The sequence below is a fragment of the Rhynchophorus ferrugineus genome, unplaced genomic scaffold (assembly GCF_030347505.1).
Source record: "Rhynchophorus ferrugineus isolate W39M unplaced genomic scaffold, kcgeb_rfMv2 rfM10, whole genome shotgun sequence".
NCBI classification, from domain to species: domain Eukaryota; kingdom Metazoa; phylum Arthropoda; class Insecta; order Coleoptera; family Curculionidae; genus Rhynchophorus; species Rhynchophorus ferrugineus.
Window position 1 is genome coordinate 7,638,760 of NW_027472589.1, and position 19,525 is coordinate 7,658,284.

The 19,525-nt window shown below is 32.8% G+C and overlaps 1 protein-coding gene across 1 annotated transcript in view; it reads left to right on the top strand.

The window, feature by feature from the left end:
* The window catches only part of LOC143203705 (uncharacterized), a 73,409-nt gene that overhangs the window by 18,792 nt on the left and 35,092 nt on the right, over nucleotides 1-19,525 (top strand). Inside the window, exon 2 of the mRNA XM_076415956.1 lies at nucleotides 5,601-5,910. Within this exon, the coding sequence (XP_076272071.1) occupies nucleotides 5,715-5,910 (196 nt within the window). The 5' untranslated portion in view covers nucleotides 5,601-5,714. The remainder of the gene's footprint in view (nucleotides 1-5,600; nucleotides 5,911-19,525) is intronic.

Consider the following 19,525-nt stretch of genomic DNA (forward strand, 5'->3'; position numbering starts at 1 on the left):
AAATAGTTTTTGTGCAACGAAAGCATAACTTCAACATTTTTTACATTTTAAAAACAAATTTACTCATATGAATCTAACTAATCATCAGACAAGCTTCATCAGTATCTTCGAAAGTACATGGCCTATAAATTAATTTTACAGGATTTACAATAGATGGTGCTATTTTGTATTAAATGGCATCAAGTACATTTGTAACCAACTTCACGTTGAAGCCTCATTTATAGGATTAAACTACAGAAAATGTTACCAAAACAACACACCGAACTACTAAAATCGTACATTACAATTAGAATGTTTAGAGTCAAACAAGAAGAACCTTACTCTACAATAAAAGAAAGAAGAGAGAGGAAGTGTACTGGGGCCAATGCTTTATCTACCCTATACTTGTCATATACCACAAATGGAAAATATTACGATGGCTACATTTACTGATGATACTGCGATTATAGCTGTCGGAGACAATAGTGAAGAAGCCTCACGAAAATTACAACAGGCAAGTGACAATATAAATAATTGGACACAAGCTTGGAAAAAAAATTAACGAAAGTAAATCTGCGCATGTGCAGTTCACCTGCAATCAGACCGTACAAGCACCAATAACATGAAATAATACTAATCATTCCATATAGCAACAACGCTAAATATCTCGGAATGAATCTTGATGCAAAACTTCGCTGGAAGGAACATATACAGAAGAAAAGAAAAGAAAAGAACTGGAATTGAAATATAGGAAAATGTACTGGCTAATTGGAAGAAAATCACAATTATCAGTCTATAATAAATTATAGCTATTATATAAGCAAATACTGAATCCTATATGGACATACGGAGTTCAATTATGGGGATGTTCTTGCAAATAGTAACATAAAGAAAATACAAATTTCTCAGAACAAAGTCCTGATAGGTATTGTGCGCGCACCCAAATACTAACATATAGGACTGATTACCTACATCGAGACCTTCAGATACCCACAGTCAGTCAAGAAATAAAGTCAAGTCAAGTGGACTGCACACGATGAACCCGCTCCAAAGCGTGGGAAAACGCAACAGTCGGCTGGCAAGGTTACAGCGTCTGTATTTTGGGATGTGTATGAAATAATTTTCACTGACTACCTTGAACAAGGAAGGACCATCATCTAGCTATTATAACATAGAATTATTGGTCCATTTGAAGGACGAAATCGCCGATATGCACATGACAATGCACCGTATTACAAGTCAGTGAAAACGATGTCAAAAATCCATCAATTGGGCTTCGAATTGCTTCCTCATCCACCGCATTCTCCAGATCCGGCCACCAGCGACTATTTCGGCAAAGCAAAGAATAAATCGTGTTGAAAAGTTGGAGGGTCGCTATAATCAGTGTATCACCCTTGAAGGGAATTATGTTGAATAAAAAGAAACTAATTTTGCCAAAAAATGTGTTTTACTATGGTAGGCCAGGGACTTTTCAATTGACCTGTTATATAGTGATATTATACAGGTCTAATTAACATTCTATGTAAATTGTAAAGTTGCAGTGTTAATGAACTATTTTGAATTTCGTAATAGAACTTTATTCACAAAAAATATCACTAATAGTTTTGGATAAGCATTATTAAAATCCACAAAAAAAAATGGTCAAAATGAAAAGCTAGCTAAAAAGATGGCTCTAGAATGTATTCTTCTGGAAAGGATTCTTCTGAGAAAGTGCGGAAAGTCCATAGTCATTATCAGCTGATGAAGCTTCGATATATTATGAAAGCAATGAAAGCAAAAAATTACAAACAAAAAAATCTAAACCAGATGGTCAGTGTGTACTATTTCAAGGTAAACCTTTACAGCATCATTATTGTAATCAAAATTTTGTTGAAATGTCACACAAACAGAAAAACAACAATTAAACACGTTCAACAAGAGAAACACCTTAGTTATCAGTGGTGGTAAGGGAAGATATAAAGACTTTTTTTCACTAAAGAACATCGTCATATGTTTTCAAAAAGGGTGTGAAATCACGACTCAATTTATGTACGGTCTCTCAATCTGTCTCAAATCTTCTGGTGTAATTACATCGTACATTTGCACCTCTATCGTGATTAGTCTGGCCATGAAGTCAACATGAATGACCTGTGAATAAATGGCTCAAATAATAGTGTTTTTTCTCCATAATTTCTTTTATACCGTTTCTTATATTTCCTGTCCTTTGTCAAATCAAGCTCGCTATATTTTCCTTTATTTCAGGCTTGTTATATTATTTGCAGATCAATTATCCTGGTAACTTCTTTGAAGCTTTATGTACATATTTTTATTTTTGGCATATTTCAAAACCTCACACTACACTGATGTAGCGTGAAGCAGTACAGAATGTACCATCGTAACAAGAGTCTCCGTTTCACTAGCGTACATCTCGCTCTAGCTGCCATCATATATACATAGATATGTATCTCAAAACAAATGTGACAAATGGGTAGAGATAAATATCAACAAAGAATTACTATAATCTTAGAAAAAAACTATCACCAGAAAATACATGTGTCATCTGTGAATTATGTAATTGAAATTTCTCTAGAATAAAACAACTTTAGGCACATAATTTTAAATTTTAAACCATGATAGGTTCTTGAGTACATCTATTTATAATATTATTATCTTAATCGCACTGTAAGTAAAACCAGTATTTCAATATCCAGTAACAAATAATTATTAAATGTTTAAAAACAAATTAGATTTACATTTATATTTCTAGTACTCTATATTGTAGGAAATCAATTTTCTTTTGATTTTCACAGTATCCATGACAAATAGCTCAGACTAATAGTAGCAATAAGTCTAATAAATAGCAGAAACACCTCTTTCTAATTGACATAACTCGCCTCGACGTATATAAATTAATTTTACACTTTTATTTACGAACATTAATTGATTATTTGATCCACAGTTATCGTAATTACGTCAAAAAATAATGAATTCCTCGAAATCGCCGAATCAAATATAATTGAACATCTAATAGACAATGATCGTATTATTATCAGTAATAATTTTTATGTTAAAGGTTCACAAAAAAAAACAATCAGCTTAGATAGAATTACGCTGAATTATATTTATAATAACTAATTCAAAGAAACAAGTTCCTCAGATATGAATTATATAAAATATCGATAGCTAACTCAGTTACGTATAACAAGTACAAAAAATATTGTTTACACAGTTTTTTAGTACAGCCCGTATGAAGACCAATAGGAACACAGAAACTATGATTGAAAATAAGGAATCTTTCAGGCACTGGGGCCCTCTACTGACCTGCTAGGTGAATTGACAAATGTTCCAACCAAACTAGAAACAAGAAAGTTGCTGCGCTCCGTTGGGAATCAAACCCACGACCTCCGCGTGTGAGCCTAAAGTTCTAACTATTACACCATAGAAACAGTTACTTACCATGTTTCTACGACTTCTCATACGATATGGTTAGTGCTTAAAAAGCAAACTGAATGGCTTTTATACTAAACTACTTCCGATTTTTCGTCGCATAGTTTAGTAATAACATTGTACACAAATATTTGATTATTTTAGATCAAAAATATGTGAAAACTTTGAAATTTGTGATTTTCCTTCGATTTCCCACCCTTTCCCCTATCTGATCCTAACTTGGTTCCGATGGGAGCACGTCGGCGATGGGCACTCTTTCGAATAAAAAAAGAATTTTGAAAATCGGTCCATAATTGACGAAGATATCGGCGAACATACATTAAAAAAATATACAGCCGAACATAGATCCTCCTCCTTTTTTGAAGTCGGTTAAAATAGGAAGAGCACATTCATAATTTGTTTAATTTTATAATAAAATACTTGCGGATGTACAGTATTGATTTTTCCATTGTCTGTGCAGGTATATAGAGATCTCATCTGTTGGAATCATACAAATGCAATAAAACTGAGCTTTCCTCCAGATGATTTAAAGGTTTCATCTTTTCTTTTGTTTACAAATTCAATTTTTAATTTCTGTGACGGAAAACAGGGCTGCTTCTTCAGTTCGCATAACAGTGTTGAATTACTTGTTCACTCAGTCAATCGGGATTCTTATAAAGATCTGATCAACTGGCATCTTCTCATGCTCTCTTGTATTTACTATACAGAAAATATATGATACAACTGAATACATATATTTGTAATTTCAATACCTTTAAGTATTGTCTCAAAGTGATGAAATATTATAAAGGCACTCATTTCGTCAGCTGACCTTGATTGATCAATTACAGGTTATTATTATTATATAACTTTATCAACTAAAATTCACATGGAAAAATGCTATGCTAATTAATGCTGATACATGTTTCATAAGTGGAATCAACTGCTTAATTTCCCTGAACTTAATTTAAGTAATAATGTGGTTGATTTTTGTTGAATTAATTTTTATTGCTTTTTATACAAATATTTTTAGATAATATTATATTTCTTGTAATCATAGGTGATACGAATATAAAACAAAGTATATGTAGAGTTCGAAAACTCCTGTACTAATTCATTAGGGAAGTTTACAACATTTCTTCCTTTCGTTTTTCCTCTAGGAAACCCAGACATATTTTTGTTTACGAATGTTTAGGGTTCTTGTCCAGTTGAAAAACAAAACTTAGACCAGTTTTTAGATAACCTTCTTTGTTAAGTTTTTTAATCAGTTTTAATCACATGACCGGGCTTTTTACTCTCAAATTTTCATGCTATCACCACCATACTTAGCAGTCTGCACAGAAATCTGACTGAAATTTGGACTCATCCGTCAGTAGGATTTTTTTTCCAGTATTTGTCGTCCAGTTTTTGTGTTTTAACCTACTTACACCAACCTATTGGCAGTTGCAGTTGAATCTGGCTTTTCTCATGTTTCATTTAAAGCATAGGGTGGGGCAAAAATCCCGCTACCATTTTGATTGCGCGCCATCTTGGTTATGTGATGTTTATCTCAGTTTTGCTTTAACCATTGAGTTGTGTAGACGTCCAAATTTTATTATGGAAGAAAATAATTGTCCCATTACCAGTCAGAGGAAATTGCGTCAATGGTAGCGGGACTTTTGCTTTACCCGTTAGTACTGGTTACTTGAGGCGCAGTTAAATGTAGTGTTTCCAAATTTTTGAACGGTAATGGTATACGCGTATATGAATCGTATATTATAAAATTCTGATAAATTTTTTCATATATATTTTTTTTTTCATGAAATAATAGTCGATTTACCAAGAATAATATTTTGTTTCTAACTTACTTATATATTGCTGGATCTTTTGATGATTTGAATGTTCTCTCACATTCTCAAAATTCAAAATAAAGAACAGTTCCACCCAGCAAGACCCAAGTCTAACTAATATTGGGATTGATTCTGTAGCATTTATTATTTAATGCTTTTTTATGTTACTAGATTTACAGCATACATGTTAATATTCTATAGATAAACCATTTGCTATATCAGTTAGAAGCAATGGTGCAATAGATTTGGAAATAGGAGATTATATATAACAACATTATAATAACAGACTTTCGATAAAAAGGTACAACCAGTAAAAATCTATATATCCCAGTATAAAACATGCAATTGTTTGTCATTACCCGTTACTAATTGCTTAATTTGTTTTAGGAAACACACAATATGTCATAAGAAGACAAAAACCGGAGAGATACCACTGAAGTCCTCGAAAAAAAAACGAACGAAATTCATTTTATAAAACGACTAAAAGTTTAATTCGCTGGAATGGCTTTACCGATCATTTTAATACTAAGCGTGTGCTTGACACTGGATGTAGTTTATGGACAGGAGACGGCTGCTCCAAGCACCTGTTATGGAGGAGGATCCATCGCTACATCGGTCATTTTAACGTTCATTTTGACCTTGTTGCTTGTCGGGGTTATATGGTACATATGGTACAGGAGACAGAAATGCAGGAAAGGTAATGTGAATTATTATAAACATTTTTAAGGAATTAAATTATAATGATATATTAACTTATTTATAATCAGTTTCTAATAACTTATTTTTGGTATAATCTGAGAATCATTATCATCATTATTAAAATTTACTTACAGTTAATGTTGTGAATTACCAACTGATTAATCGTATAAAGCCCTCGATTCCTTACACCAATCAAATATAAAAATAGAATTAGTTAGAGCGCCAAATCAATGTAGCCACCATCTGGTTCAAGTTCAAGCGAGGCATTCGGACCTGCCTAATTCAGTTTGATAAAATACACGAACTGGAAGCTTGATTATATTTTTTTTGATCATATTTTATATTATAATTAGAAGGAGAATGGTATCATAACTTCCTTATCCCCATATTTGCTCCAATATTTTAGTTTCAATGAAGGCAATTCTTTATAAAATATTGTTTAAATCAGTACACTTGCACGTGATATAACTGTATTGATATTTTGTAATTTACCAGAATTTCACTACGGGTATCAAAATTCATAATTGTTAACGATTATTTTTAATTTAATAGACAGTTGTTAGAGAACGTGTTGGACAGGGTCTTGTGTAAACCGTAATAGGACTTTACCAATCAAAAATCTGTGAAAATCCTTGACAACTAATATCTTGGATCAAGCAACATACATCTAATATCTAACATGTGTTTTTCTCGAAATTTAAAGATTTTTTTGAGAACCTTCCAATGAGTAAAAGTTCACGGGAGTACTTTATTTAAAATTAGTTGTTCGTCTAAAAAAATTATAAGAAGATACAATCTGGGGCTAAAGTCCCGCTACTATTTTGATTGACTATAACTTTGCTCAGACAAAAGACAAATAAGTTTGGTTTGGTTAATGTTTATTTGGTCTTTAATTGTTTTTCTTTCGTTAGTATTGAAAAATTATATCGACTAAATGGTGAGCGCTATGTAACTTTCGGCTCTTTTAAGGCGGTTTTCATGACATCTTGCAACGTCTGCGGTTGAATTTTTTCAATTTCGTGACGAATATTGTCTTTAAGATGTTGAATCGCAAGAAAATTTCGAATCGTGTCTTGGTACCGTTCAGCAGTAACAGTAACAACAACATTTTTTCGGCCTGAAACCGGGAAAGGGAACCCTGTTGCGGATACCTGGTCGGGGAGATCCGCAAGAATAAGCAAGTTGGGGTGGTTATGTGGAGACTGTCTCTGGACTACCCACTAAATCCAATGACCCCAACTGATACTTCTTACTATTAGTAAGGAGGGTGTCCCGTAATCGGTAACACCTTTAAGAGGCACAAGGGCCAGGCAAGGACGTGGCGTCGTTATTACACCACGCAGCTTGAGGTACATGAGTTAATCGCTCGCTGGAGAAGGTCGAGACCATTTGGAATTAGAGCACGACGGGATAGTGTCGGCTGTGATAGAATAAGGCGACGAATATCCGAATGAGTCTATTGGCCTAAAATATCGGCCAGATCGGTAATACATCTATTGTCCGAGAGACGAAGAGTGGAGAAATATCTCGAGTAGAGCTCGGATATAAAATCGTTAACTTGGGGGACATCTGTTTCTCTATGAAATGGTAGACTTAATCGGATGCATTTCGTCACTAAGCCTTCGTGCCAAACCTTGTCAAAGGCTTTGGTTAGGTACAAGAAGACAGCTCCAAATCTTTCACGTCGGTTAAAAGCACAGTTGATTTTTGCGGACAGCCGATGGGTCTGATGAACGGCTGAGTGTTTGGCGCGGAACCCAAATTAGGGTCGGAATGTATATATGAAGCAAGGGGGAATAGACGCCAAACATAATACTCCTATACCACTATGTAGTATGCAAAGTAATAGAAAAAATACTTATTTTATATAGATATAGAGATATATACGTATCTGTAATGGCTTCATCGGATTATAAGTTTTATATTGGTCGTAATTCCTCTGTCGATCAGATGATGAATTAATTTATTTAGATTATTATTCTTAATAAGGCAGGATAATCTTCATCAATATCATAGGTACGCAAAATCAATTATAGTGATCTTTTTCTCTCCACTATGTATAAAGTATTGCGACATAGGTAATCACATAATTTCATATCCATTAAAAATTCGTAATCCCAGTTGCATTCAAATACGAAACGATCCTAGAGACTGAGAAAATTACCATTACATACTCATTGTTTTCGTAATTGGCAATGGTACTTTTCCGTCCTGGGCGCTAATTGTACCCGATATTAGTATGAAACGACCCGAGAATAATTCGGATTTAATTTTTTCCGTGCGTTTAGGACTTAATTGTTCGAGTAGAAAGTTTCGGCGTCACAGACAGACAGGTAGATAGACAGTTTCGGGCGTCGACAGTAAGAATTCTAGGTAGGGAAGGTCATAGTTATTTTAATATCGTATCGTCTCCGAGAAATGAGATTTTTCATTTCTCGTCATTGTTATTTTTCGAATTTTAGGTTTATACGTGCGATAGGTGGATTTTGTGTGGTTCAAATATAGAAATGTACGAATCTTGACCTTTACAGTTAATATTAATACATAATTCAGTCTCAATAATATGTTTTCTACTGGCTCCTATTAAAATTCTTCTCAGAAACGGTTTACTGAGCTGCTAAATATAACAAATTCAATCTTCAGTTCCAAAAATATCCACCTACCTTTACAATAACGTCTATATTTCCGTTATTGCAAAAAAAGGGAAATAAATCAGTCTTCCAATTTGTCAAAAGGTTAGCAGGCGAAGTAAATCGTTCCTTTTGTGATAAGAACCTCTTGGTGGTAGTCTTCCTGGACCTCACTAGTGCTTTCAACAACATGTGAGAACATATAATGTGATCACCACCACCAACATGTGATCTAATTTAAGGCATTAAAGTATGATATTCGTAGTGATCTTAAAAACCTGATACAATCATACTTGAAAAACTTCAACTTCAAACTTCTTCGTTCCAAATCAAAATCGGTTATTGTTTTTCTAGTAGGAAATTCATCCAATATGGAGTTTCACAAAGTATCTCTAACTAAAGATACGCTTTCAAATGTATTTAAAATACGAGATACTACAAATTAGCGTCAGCTGGTCACAAGTAATTGAAATACAATTATAAAATATGTTTATATATGTTTGTATTGAAATGTATATTTCAATTACAACTAATTCAAATACTGCAACTACATGACTGATATCCCTAGAGTTGAAACAGTAAGAAAACAATTGAACAACCAAGAGCACCGTTCCATCTCCCATGTAGATCAAACTTATACTGCATACCAATTTCAATTAAAATCCTTGTATATTCGCTGACTATGGTACGTTGCATTTTTACATATATTTAGAAAGGATAAATCTACTAAAATAAAACTCTACCAGTGTTTTCGCCCTCTCCAAAAGGAACCATATATTTCTTTGTATCTTGACGATTTTGTGTTCTTTCAATAATTAAATAGTTTAAGATTATTGGTGTATTTATAGTCCAGAATCTGCATAATACTATTCAAGTGATTGCTTGTCTTCAATATATTTTTCAATAATAATAGATAAAATTTTCACTGGACACAAACAATTCTATTTTCTTTTCTCATCACTATAATTTGTTAATTAACAGTAGGAAGGACATATAATGTTGACACGTGTCGCTTAAAAGTTAGTACTATCCAGTAGTGGCATTTATGTGTCAAACCCAAGAGTTATAGGAAAAAAATTGATGCAATTATATTTCCCTTAACTAATTCATCCAAGTTATAAAAAAACGTAACATTACAATGGATATATTAAAACTGTAAAATAAATTTAAATGTAAAAAATAAGATATAATTGCAGACAAACAAAACAACAATAGTTGGTGATCGATAATAAGCTGTAGAAAACGTAATTTAGTTTTTTTTATGTTTTTGTTTGTTTGTTTAGTCCGTGAAGTGTCGGGGTTAAAAGGTCACAGTTCCTTCATTATAGTTCGGAGTTTTCTGGGCGAGAACGTCAACATAGCAGGTGTCAAGTGTTTCCTGGGTCCCCAAACGCGCTATAGTATGGCTTCATTGAATAATAATTACTCGAGATATACAAGCTCTATTATAGAAAAAGCGAAATTAGCATATATGTATGAATTATCCTCCATATTAATTTTATCTTTATTCGACTGATAACATAGACAATCCGTGAAGGTGTTTTTCGAAACCACGAAATATTTTAATGATGAATAATGACGATAATCCCATATTATCTGGCATTATGAGCTTAAAATTCAAATGATTTTAGTACTTTCGACGATTTCACTAATTTTCACTCGGTTTTAATGAGATTTTTATCGTATAATCCGATCTATAGTATTTTAAAGCACCGTAGAACAATTACGCGTAAGTTCATCGTTTAAATGGATGATTAACATAATGTTTTAATCGTCGGTTGATGATTTAACGAAGACCGACTTAATGATATTTTTCGAGTTTGATATGAAAAACTGAAGATGAACGCGATTAAATTTAGCATAAAGTAAGCGAAGACCATATATACACTATTTAAAGTTACTTTGTACCTACGTTATTTAAATTTGTGACGTCAAAACGTCGCAATGTTGCCGCATCAACTCTGAGTTTTAGTTCAGTATGGCTTCGACATACAACAAAATTCTAATCTAAATAAAATAATTGAACAAAAATGTTATCCAATATAATTTATTTTAACATTATACTACATCTAAAACCTACAATTAAATATATAGCCACAATAGTTTATAGGTTAGAGTTATAACCTCTTGTCACTATTGCTTTCAAGAATTTTGCGTACGTCTGACAACCGGACGACTTTTGACAGGTTCATTCATTAACGTGTTCGAATTTATCGTCCCTTTTTGACTAGAATAAAACGAGAAGGAAAATATTGTCTAATTCTAAAACGAACTTACACATTGCGGCGGACTACATTAAACATCTTGATGACGTATGTACAAAAAACTTTGAATAGACTGTAGATTTATTATTGCTATAAAACTGGGCGACAAAATAACGTGAACCCCTACCACAGGATGGCATAAAAAAAGTGAAACGTTGAGTTGAAAAGCGTAGAAATGGCGACAGGTTATAGTCATAAACTTTTAATACCTGTACAAATACAATACGGTTTTCAAAATATTTGTAAGTTTATGACCCACTAAAGAGGAAGACTTTCTTATAAACCCATTATTGTGACCTTCGACAACAATACTGCTCTTAAAGGTCAATATTTGGAGATAGCAGTTAGATACCGAGAAATACACGCTATAACAGACATTTGTAACCAGATATTTTTTACAGTAATGTTATTTTTATTTTATAAACATTATTATCACCAACAAGACGAGAATTTTTTCTATTCTATTTTTTTACTTTCAATTTCATTTAAATAATTGATTTATGCAATTAATTTTTGTTAATAGTGATTGGCATTGCTAATTAAGTAAAAAATTATAAAAGTAAAATAATATAGTAAAAATAGATATAATAAAACATACATGAGGTAAAGGCTAGATAAACAGGATATATTACGAAACAATTAAATATCAATGATTGAAATATATATCATCAGAGTTCAGATTTTGAAAATATTTGATGACTTAGTGCAACCTTGTAAGTCCAAATAGGTTTTATTATTGATTCATTATTATCTTAGGTTAAGTTAGTTAAGAAATAACCTCAGTCACATCACTATCTAAAATGGGTAATGCTAGATGTTGCTTGAAGCTATGTAATGTGGAGACATTGGTGATCTGCCATCAGTATAATTCACACATATCCAAATATCAACACTTCAGAGAACTTTAACTACGGCTCTAAGACACCAAGAACAGTCAATAAAAATGTACAAAAGGGTGAGGTAACTAAAATTCATATACGTATCAACCGTTAATACCATTTGGTATTAACGTATGAATAAAAGATGCTAAATATATTTTAATATAACGAATTTGAATTGAAATATATCTGATATTAGGAATCATGGCTTCTGCTGAAATTGTATGTATTTGAATGTAAAATGTGTGCAATTCCTGCTAAGTCGTTTCAATGGAAATGAAGAAAAAGATCTTGAAAAATAATTTTATAACAATAAAATCCAAACATATCCCTGCATTTCTATGGGCTATTTCTATCAAAGGAAAATTAATTTTATCGGTATAGTCATATATATGTCTGTTTAAACAAAACCATAGTTTAAAGAAAGGGCATTGATGTTATGATGTCCATGTTAAGCATAACAAAATATAAAAAAACCAACAACAGATTCTCGTTCTGAATTTATAACAACTTCAATTACAACTAAATTTTTTTTAAACATTCATGATATATTGGGTAAATTATATATGATTAGGATTACAATACATTCGTATTTACATTAATAATTTGTTTAATACAGGGTGTATAGGAGAGAAAAAAGAGCAGATTTCTTTTTGTTAAATTAATTATTGTCATAAAAACACATCTAAACATTGAATAATAACAACAGCTTTTAAACTAAATAGATTTTAAGGGTAGCACATTATCTGTTATTATCTGTTGTTATCGCAATTTAGGTGACATAAATATGGAAAAAAGGAAATACTAAATCATTTTTCTACCTGTTCGGTTTCTTATGAACCGTGTGAAAGTTTACTTGGGATTTTCTTCGACCCATTGTCGATTTACAAAGAACGAACAATGATATACAAATATAGAGAGTGAAAATTGCGAAATGATAAAACATCTATGCCGATAAAGTAGAACGGACCGTGGAAAACCGTTTTCTTCGTTAAAAGAATGCGCTTTTTTTCGATACACTTTACACATAACGGTCGGTAGAATTATTGATAAAGACGTTCTCAGCGTATCCATAGATATCTTGGACGTTTTGAACAACAAAGAACGTTAGATGGACTAGATACTATTTTTTTCTTCGACCGTTGAAAATATTAAATTGATAGCACAGTTTCTGTATACAATTAAATATAAAATGGAGTTAATGCTACAGAACATCTATATATAGTCTATTCAGTTTTTTATACATACGTCATCAAGATGTTTAATGAAGTGCCTGTCGCAATTTGTAAATTATTTTCAAAATCAGACAATTAGTTAAAAAGTTTAATATACCTTTTAAGCTATGGCCAATCCCCAAAAGCTGATTTTACATCTTGAATTATTAATTTTAATTAAAGAAATTGTTTAAATCCCAAAAGAAAATTCACTGATTTTAACACCATGTATTTTTAATATAAATTATGATCCTAACCGCTTATATATCTTCACAACTATATATATATAGTCTGTTCAAAGTTATTTTGTACATAGGTCATCTAAATTGATGACGTCGAAACGTCGCAATGTTGTCGCATCAACTCTGAGTTTTAGTTCAGTTTAGATTTGAACAAAATTCTAATCTAAATAAAATAATTTAACAAAAATATTATCAAATATAATTTATTTTAACATTATGTTATATCTGAAAACTACAGTTAATTATAAAGCCACAATAGTTTATAGGTTAGAGTTATAACCTTTTATCACTATTGGTTTCAATAATTTTGCATACGTTTGGCAACTGGGTGTCTTTGACAGGCTCATTTACTTACGTGTTCGACAGCATTCAGACTAATCAGACATCATTGTGTCTCTTTTTAACTAGAATAAAATGAGAAGGAAAATATTGTCTAATTCTAAAACGAATTTACAAATTGTGGCAGGCAATACATTAAACATCTTGATGACGCATACACAAATAAACTTTGAATAGACTATAAATGAAGTAATGAAAATATTTTTTTTATAATATCTTTATTAGATACGCTTAGTACAATCTTAATTATAAATTAATTTATTACTACATTTTATTGGTACTTGGATTAATTCACAAGCAAGACGAGTGCGAGAAAATACATCAATATGTATTCCTCAATTACAAAATTATAATAACTTAAGCTATAGTTTTACACTAAAGGTGTGCACTTTATATAAGATCGTATGGTTTGGTTCACTTCAATTTTCTGACATCCTGCGCGTTGTCTAGTAGTTGTATTGCTTCCACGTTAGTATGATTTAGTAATCTTCTTTCGTGTTTCAGGACGAAATCTTCGGTAATCTACAGGTAACTTCGCAAATCCATTAAATTTCCAGGTCATCGTGCAGTTCTTCATTGGTTACGTAGCGACAGGCATTGATAATCGATCGAAGAACCTTGTTTTGACAGTGTTGGATGACCAGTTCATTTGAATTTTTAGTGCAACCCCATATTCGCACCCCATAGATCCAAATTGGCTTTATGATTGTCTTATAAATCAACCTCTTTGATTTTAGATGATTTTTGATTCGACTAACCAGTATAGTTAATTTATTTAGGTTCCAATGGGTATTGCTTTTTGTCTAACGTGATGTTAATGAAAATATGCAGCAGTTAAAATGAAACTGACTACATAATCTGAATAGATGGATCACAGAGGACAAATAGAAGAAATGATTTATTAACAGTGAATGTGTGAACACTTTAAAGCATTGATAAATATTAAGGAGTTTGAATTTTGTATAAGACAAGACTAAGATAGACCTAGCTGATAAAAGCTTGTCTGTCTTCAACGCTTGTCCATACAAAAGGTGTTTTTGATTCGATTTAACACTGATTTCCTGACTATCGAAACGGTTATAACGTTGCGAACGATGACGAACACGTATAAATACGTGTAAAGAACGATAAAAGTTTATTAAGGATAAACGAGGCTTCTTTCTACGGACTCTCTCGGATGATGCTGAATATACGACAGCTTATTAGAGCCGGACGGGCGTTTTATATTTCAATTAATGCCGGTGGTGGTTATCTGAGGGGATTAATGCCGGAATTTGCCGATGTAATAGCGGCACAATTAAACGATTTCAATTACGGCGTCGGTATTTGAGAGATAAACAGGGCCTGTTAACGAGCGAACGAGATAAAGGAGACGACGGGCAGGAAACAAAAGGAACGCGACGTACGCGTATCGATTTAATAAGTTTGATATCGTCGTAAAACGGCAACGTTGTTGTCGATTTTTTCCGGTAGTTTTGCAATAATAAATTTAGATGCGGCCGCTGATTATCGTCGATGATTTTCTCGTCCGAAGAACTCGGCATCGGGAACCGTTCGAATTGGTATTGCAACATCTTTCGATCTATCTGTTAGTAAATTGTTTACTTATATTTACGTATTTGATTAATGTTGGAGTCTCATTAATATTGTACGAATTATATTTTTTATTTCATTCTGTAGTTCACCGGGCGTACCGGAAAGTCATCACCAAGTACCGACCATTTGATTCTATGCATTTTGTCCATCTTTCAGGCATTTTATGAGTGCCATCCAAAAAAAAACGATGTCCTTTGAGCAAAATCATTCATCGAGCTATTTTCTAACCTCTTCGAAATTGGCGAAGGGCTGCTCTGCAAGCGCATATCCCATTGTTACGAAAATTTGATAGTCGCGCGGGACAAGATCTGGAGAGTACGAAGGATGCGATAATATGTCCCATCCAAGTGCTTTCAATGCTCACTTTACCGTGACTTCGATCCCATTCTGGACATATTTCGAGCAAGGCATGGTTCAAATTGATTATGTTCAATTATTTTTTGTCGGTGGCGATCACTATTAACTGTTCCACCAGGTTTCAACGGTTCGCATTACACCGCGCCACTCTGGTCCCACTAAACAGAGAACATTGTTTTGCGACCAAAACAATTTGGCCTTGGAGCCTCATTAATATTCGATGCAGAAATTGCTTCCGATCACACTTTTGAAGCAGCATTTCCCAGACAATTTTTCGATTTCCCATTTACCAGTCATTGAATTGATGAGGCACCCATCTTCCCATATTTTGAATTTTCGCCATTGCATCGTTTCTTGCGTCATATTTAACGCTTCTGTCAGTTGTTTTTGAATTTGGGTTGAGTTTTCATCCAGTGACTCTTGCGGTTTCGCATCTTCAAACTTTTTCGGTCTGCCTTAACGTTCTTTGTCTTCTTGCACATCGAAATCACCAGTTTTGAATTTTCGAAACCATGCCTCGCATGTTTTTATAGTTAGAGCATGCTTATCGTAAACCTCTACTAGCAAACGATGACTTTCGGCGGTTTTGCCTGTTGATTCAATAAGAAAAGCAATGCTTGCCGCAAATACACGTCAGAGAGTCAGAGAGGTATACATCTATGACGGTGTTACTTTAGCAAAATATAACATGTATAGCTTTGAAGCTTGAGGTCAGTAGAATAAAATCACAAAGTATCAAATCATAACATTGCATATTTAAGCTTAGAGACATGTGTTAGAAAAACTTTGGTAATGACCTTCCGGTATACCTAGTAATGTTTTTTAGTGGTTTTTATTTGTTCTTGGTTCTGTTCATAAGCAAGACACGTACGAGAGATTTCACAAATTAAAGATAAACAAAAAAAACTGTTTCTGGATGTGTCGAATCCGAGAATGCCTTGATTTTTGTCATAATGTTTCTTGACAAATTGGATAACTTTACGTAAGGAATCATTTTCACTGGAGTATAATCCCTGGTAGATAAAAAAGATTTTTCCCATGTCTTTAATATAATGGTGAAATCATTCTCTTTGCTCTTCAATCACATATCCTAAATTTTCCGGAAAGTAGTCAGGCGAGAATTTACTTTTAGACCCGTTAGGCAACCTAAAGCTTGAAATGCTTTTAGCATTTTTTTGTCGATTTGTATATAGTTAGGGTCTTTATGACTGCTTTCTCTATGACCTCCTTAAAATCAATCCGACCTTTTTTTTAAACATTCCTCATGGTCATGTTGTGAATCAGTCATAAGCCACCTAAGATCTGGTCCGATGAAAACACCTTCCGTCATGTTTTCTTCCAAGAAGCCTACAAACTTTGAAACTATGTGTTTGAAGCAAACACCATCTTTGGGAAGTGAGTTTACAAAATGGTTTATCCATTTGTAAACTCATTTGGTTCATCCATTGAGATACCAATGTTTTCTGGTGCCTTTCATTAACTTCAAGCCCCTCTTGGGTGGCCAACTCTTTTTGATCGAGTCTCATAGAGATCCCATAGACACAAACAGCAAGAAAACTTGTTGTCCAAACAATATGCATAAAATTTTAACAACTTTTGTTACAAACTCAAAACAAATACAAAGCATTTAATATTAAATCCCATATCTAGTAGAAAATAAATCATTAGTGCCATTGTTTCAAGTAATTGAAAAAAAACTAAGACAGTTTCTGGAAAATTGTTATTTTGCTTTAAGCTATCATAAAATATAATCCGAAATATGTGTTTTAATCTAATAAATCATATAAATGAACCATTAGCAAATAACATTAGACAGATTATTAACAACGTTACCTTATTTTGCGAGCTTAAAACCGTCTGACAGAAAGTAAAATGTTTATTATTAGTTTTCAACAATTTTTAAGAATATTGTTAAAATCAGCATATCCATATCTTCCGTATCTATAGCATCTGATACCTATAGATTTGCCAAGCTAACAGATTGTACAGAGTATATACTATTACTACTTTTCTATATATTGATTTGTTTCACACAAAACAATGCCTAAGGTCATCATTTCAACAATAGCTTTCAACTTCTTTAAACAATTTACTTTTACTGTTTTTAGTTATTAAATATACGTCATTTATTTTATAGATATACTATTAAATTATATAATTAATGAAAACATTTAATTGATTTAAAACAATTTAACCATTTACGATTTTTATAATAGAATTTTGCCAATAGATTGCGAGAAAAACGTTATTTTCCTGCGTGAACTTTTTGTTCCACAATCTATAAAGTATGTAGACTTCCCTTCTTTTTGAGTTGATTGTGCAATCTTGGTTCAACTGTAAAACGCAAGAACAAACGATAGATATAATAAATGTACTATAATAGTTTTATGGTTGATTATATTTGCCATATGTGAAACAAGCAATAAATAGCCAAGCAATGATATAAATGCGGTAATAAACCGATATCGTAAATAAGTTATATTACGAAAGAGATGATTTAAATCCTTTTATTTAAATTTTTTTGTTTTAATGAGATTTTTTCTAGGATTTCCGTTTTTTTCCAGAAAATGGTTTATTTTAAAAATACCGTCTAAACCAAAAGAAAAATCAGTGTGGTCTTCTCAACATCTTCTTCAAATTCAGGAATGTTGAAGACTTGCTGGATTCTTTTGCAATGTCTACTTTCACTTTAGAGCAGAAGCACTGGTGCAGGCCACTTTGAGCAAACGATATGGTTATTCCATGGGCTTCAAAGCAGTTGATGCAAAATCCAAACTGGACTGGACGAAAGAACAAAGGTCAGAAACCTGTACGGCAGATACTGGATCAATAACTGGACATAGATCAATAACTGGACATCGACACTGAGGCAGATAGATCAGAGACGGGAAGTGTCGGAGGAGGCATAAACAATGAACTCGATCAAGTAGAGTTTGGGTATCTGGACCTTACTTGATAATTAATGTTGACATGAATGCACAAGCAAATTGTAATAACCAGTTGTCAATGGCCATTATTCGGTAAATAAGGAGAACGAAAAGAAATAAACAAATCGACGGGCACTGAGGAGCTGAAGTATCTAGATGCTTCCGCAATACTCCTCAAGAATTTATTATGAAATACTTGTATTATGTTGATATTACTTCTCGCACAACATCCCCATAACTGAATCCCTGATATATCCCTATAGGTTTTAGTATCTGCTTGTATAGCAGCTACTTATTATGTACGGATAACCAATACGTTTTTTTTTGTATTATAATTCGACTTCTTCTCCTTCTCATATGCTCCTCTATTATTATTGACAAGTGACAGTTATTTAAATGTTTGTTTGTAAAAATACCCAAAAACGCGACCACATTACTGACAAATTTATCCGATTCACAATTAGGAATGCGAAATCGTAAAATCTTCGAAATCCTTTCGGATTGGACTCGTCGCCGCCTCTCGGAATCTGTTACGTATGGGAATCGTAGTGGCCCAGTCTCATTCTTGCCGCGAGTGCAGACATCATCGCCTCATCTCGGTCTCGAGAACGAGTTTTGGAGAAAATAAAACCCAAATAGTTGAGAATTTTTCGGGGTCAGCTGGTACGGCCGAGAGTAACTAACTGTAAAGGGGGCTCTGGGCTGTTGGCGCTGTTCGCGCGCATGGCGTCATATCTCGATAGTTAAATAATGTTTTTAAGTATTTTATATATGTGTGGGAAAATGGTCTTCAGCATGGTTCGATTGGGCAGGTAATGTGTTTTGATAGACCCACATTCGGTCGTCTTCGTTCATGAATAATGGGAAATAGACACATATTAGCCTAATATTGGTGTATCTCGAACTTATATTAGTTATAGTATTTATTATTTTAAACCATTTTAAATTTTCTTTGAGGATTATACACTCAATTGTTTCTAAAATAATGTAAGATTAGCAAAAAATATACAATTCTAATAACATGTTTATAAAATATCATATAACATATTTTAGATTTTTTTTGATTTTTAAAAGACATTTATTGAGAAAATATATATACATTATAATTATATAAACATATACAATTTATCTTTACAATAACTTAAATTAGGTATATATCTAGGAAG